The sequence below is a fragment of the Octopus bimaculoides genome, chromosome 11 (assembly GCF_001194135.2).
Source record: "Octopus bimaculoides isolate UCB-OBI-ISO-001 chromosome 11, ASM119413v2, whole genome shotgun sequence".
Lineage (NCBI taxonomy): Eukaryota > Metazoa > Mollusca > Cephalopoda > Octopoda > Octopodidae > Octopus > Octopus bimaculoides.
In genome coordinates this window covers 69,883,337-69,884,923 of record NC_068991.1, presented here as the reverse complement: position 1 = coordinate 69,884,923, position 1,587 = coordinate 69,883,337, and the positions used below count along the sequence as shown (strand labels likewise).

The 1,587-nt window shown below is 44.2% G+C and overlaps 1 protein-coding gene across 1 annotated transcript in view; it reads left to right on the top strand.

The window, feature by feature from the left end:
- Window positions 1–671, top strand: part of LOC106880116 (aspartate and glycine-rich protein-like) — a 16,061-nt gene extending 15,390 nt beyond the window's left edge. Inside the window, exon 2 of the mRNA XM_052972007.1 lies at window positions 61–671. Within this exon, the coding sequence (XP_052827967.1) occupies window positions 61–671 (611 nt within the window). The remainder of the gene's footprint in view (window positions 1–60) is intronic.
- The last annotated feature ends 916 nt before the right edge of the window (window positions 672–1,587 follow it).

The following is a 1,587-nucleotide window of genomic DNA, read 5'->3' as shown; positions in this document are numbered from 1 at the left end:
ACGGGAATGACTACGACGATGACGGGAATGACTACGATGACGACGGGAATTACTACGAAGACGATGGGAATGACTACGACGATGACGGGAATGACTACGATGACGACGGGAATGACTACGATGACGACGGGAATGACTACGATGACGACGGGAATGACTACGAAGATGACGGGAATGACTACGATGACGACGGGAATGACTACGATGACGATGGGAATGACTACGACGATGACGGGAATGACTACGACGAAGACGGGAATGAGTACGATGACGACGGGAATGACTACGACGATGACGGGAATGACTACGACGATGACGGGAATGACTACGATGACGACGGGAATGACTACGACGATGACGGGAATGACTACGATGACGACGGGAATGACTACGACGATGACGGGAATGACTACGACGATGACGGGAATGACTACGATGACGATGGGAATGACTACGATGACGACGGGAATGACTACGACGATGACGGGAATGACTACGATGACGACGGGAATGACTACGACGATGACGGGAATGACTACGATGACGACGGGAATGACTACGATGACGATGGGAATGACTACGATGACGACGGGAATGACTACGACGACGACGACAACGACTACGACGATGAGAACGAGTGTAAGATGTCTACAAACACAATAGATATATAAAAGGTATTGAAGAAGCCTGTACGTGGTAATCGTACGTGTTAGAAATAATTGCAATGAACCCTTTCATAGCGACACCAGCCGTATTTGTGCAAAGCAGAGCGCGGTATGGAGGATTGAGATATGAGACGGTTTTCTGGCAACCATTGTAAGGACGATGTTGATATCTTCTCGATCGGGTCTCACCGAGCGGCTAATATCCATTCGAAAGCCTGGAATTTTGTGGGAAGGGTACTTGTCAATTACACCGGCACCAGTGTCCGACAGGTACTTAATTTATAGACCCCGAAACTATGAAAGGCAAAGTCGATCTCGGAGAAATTTGAACTCAGAGCGTAAAGACGGACAAAGTACCGCTAAGCATTATGGCCAGTGTGCTGTGCCATTTCGCCGCCTTACAGCCGCTGATATCAACAACAATAAAAAAGAATAGATCCTGGAACCATGTCGTTGGGGTCACAGAGCCAGATGCACACACACATACACACACACACACACACACACACACACACACACACACACACACACACACACACACACACACACACACACACACTCACAATCTCATATATGTATCTATATACATACATACATACATAAATATATATATGAATATGCTTATGTATATCTATATGTGTATATATATATATATATGTGTGTGTGTGTGTGTGTGTGTGCGTGTGTGTGTGTGTGTGTGTGTGTGGAGAGAGAAGTGTGAGGAGAACGATTGATAAATGGATAAACTGACAGACACGTATACAGTTTAAACATATGCATACTATTGCACATACATACACACTTATACATATGCAAAAATATATAGAAACATATATGAACGCATACATACAAAGAAATGGACACACACACTCACACACACACATCAGGATATAAGAAACATATATATATATATATATATATA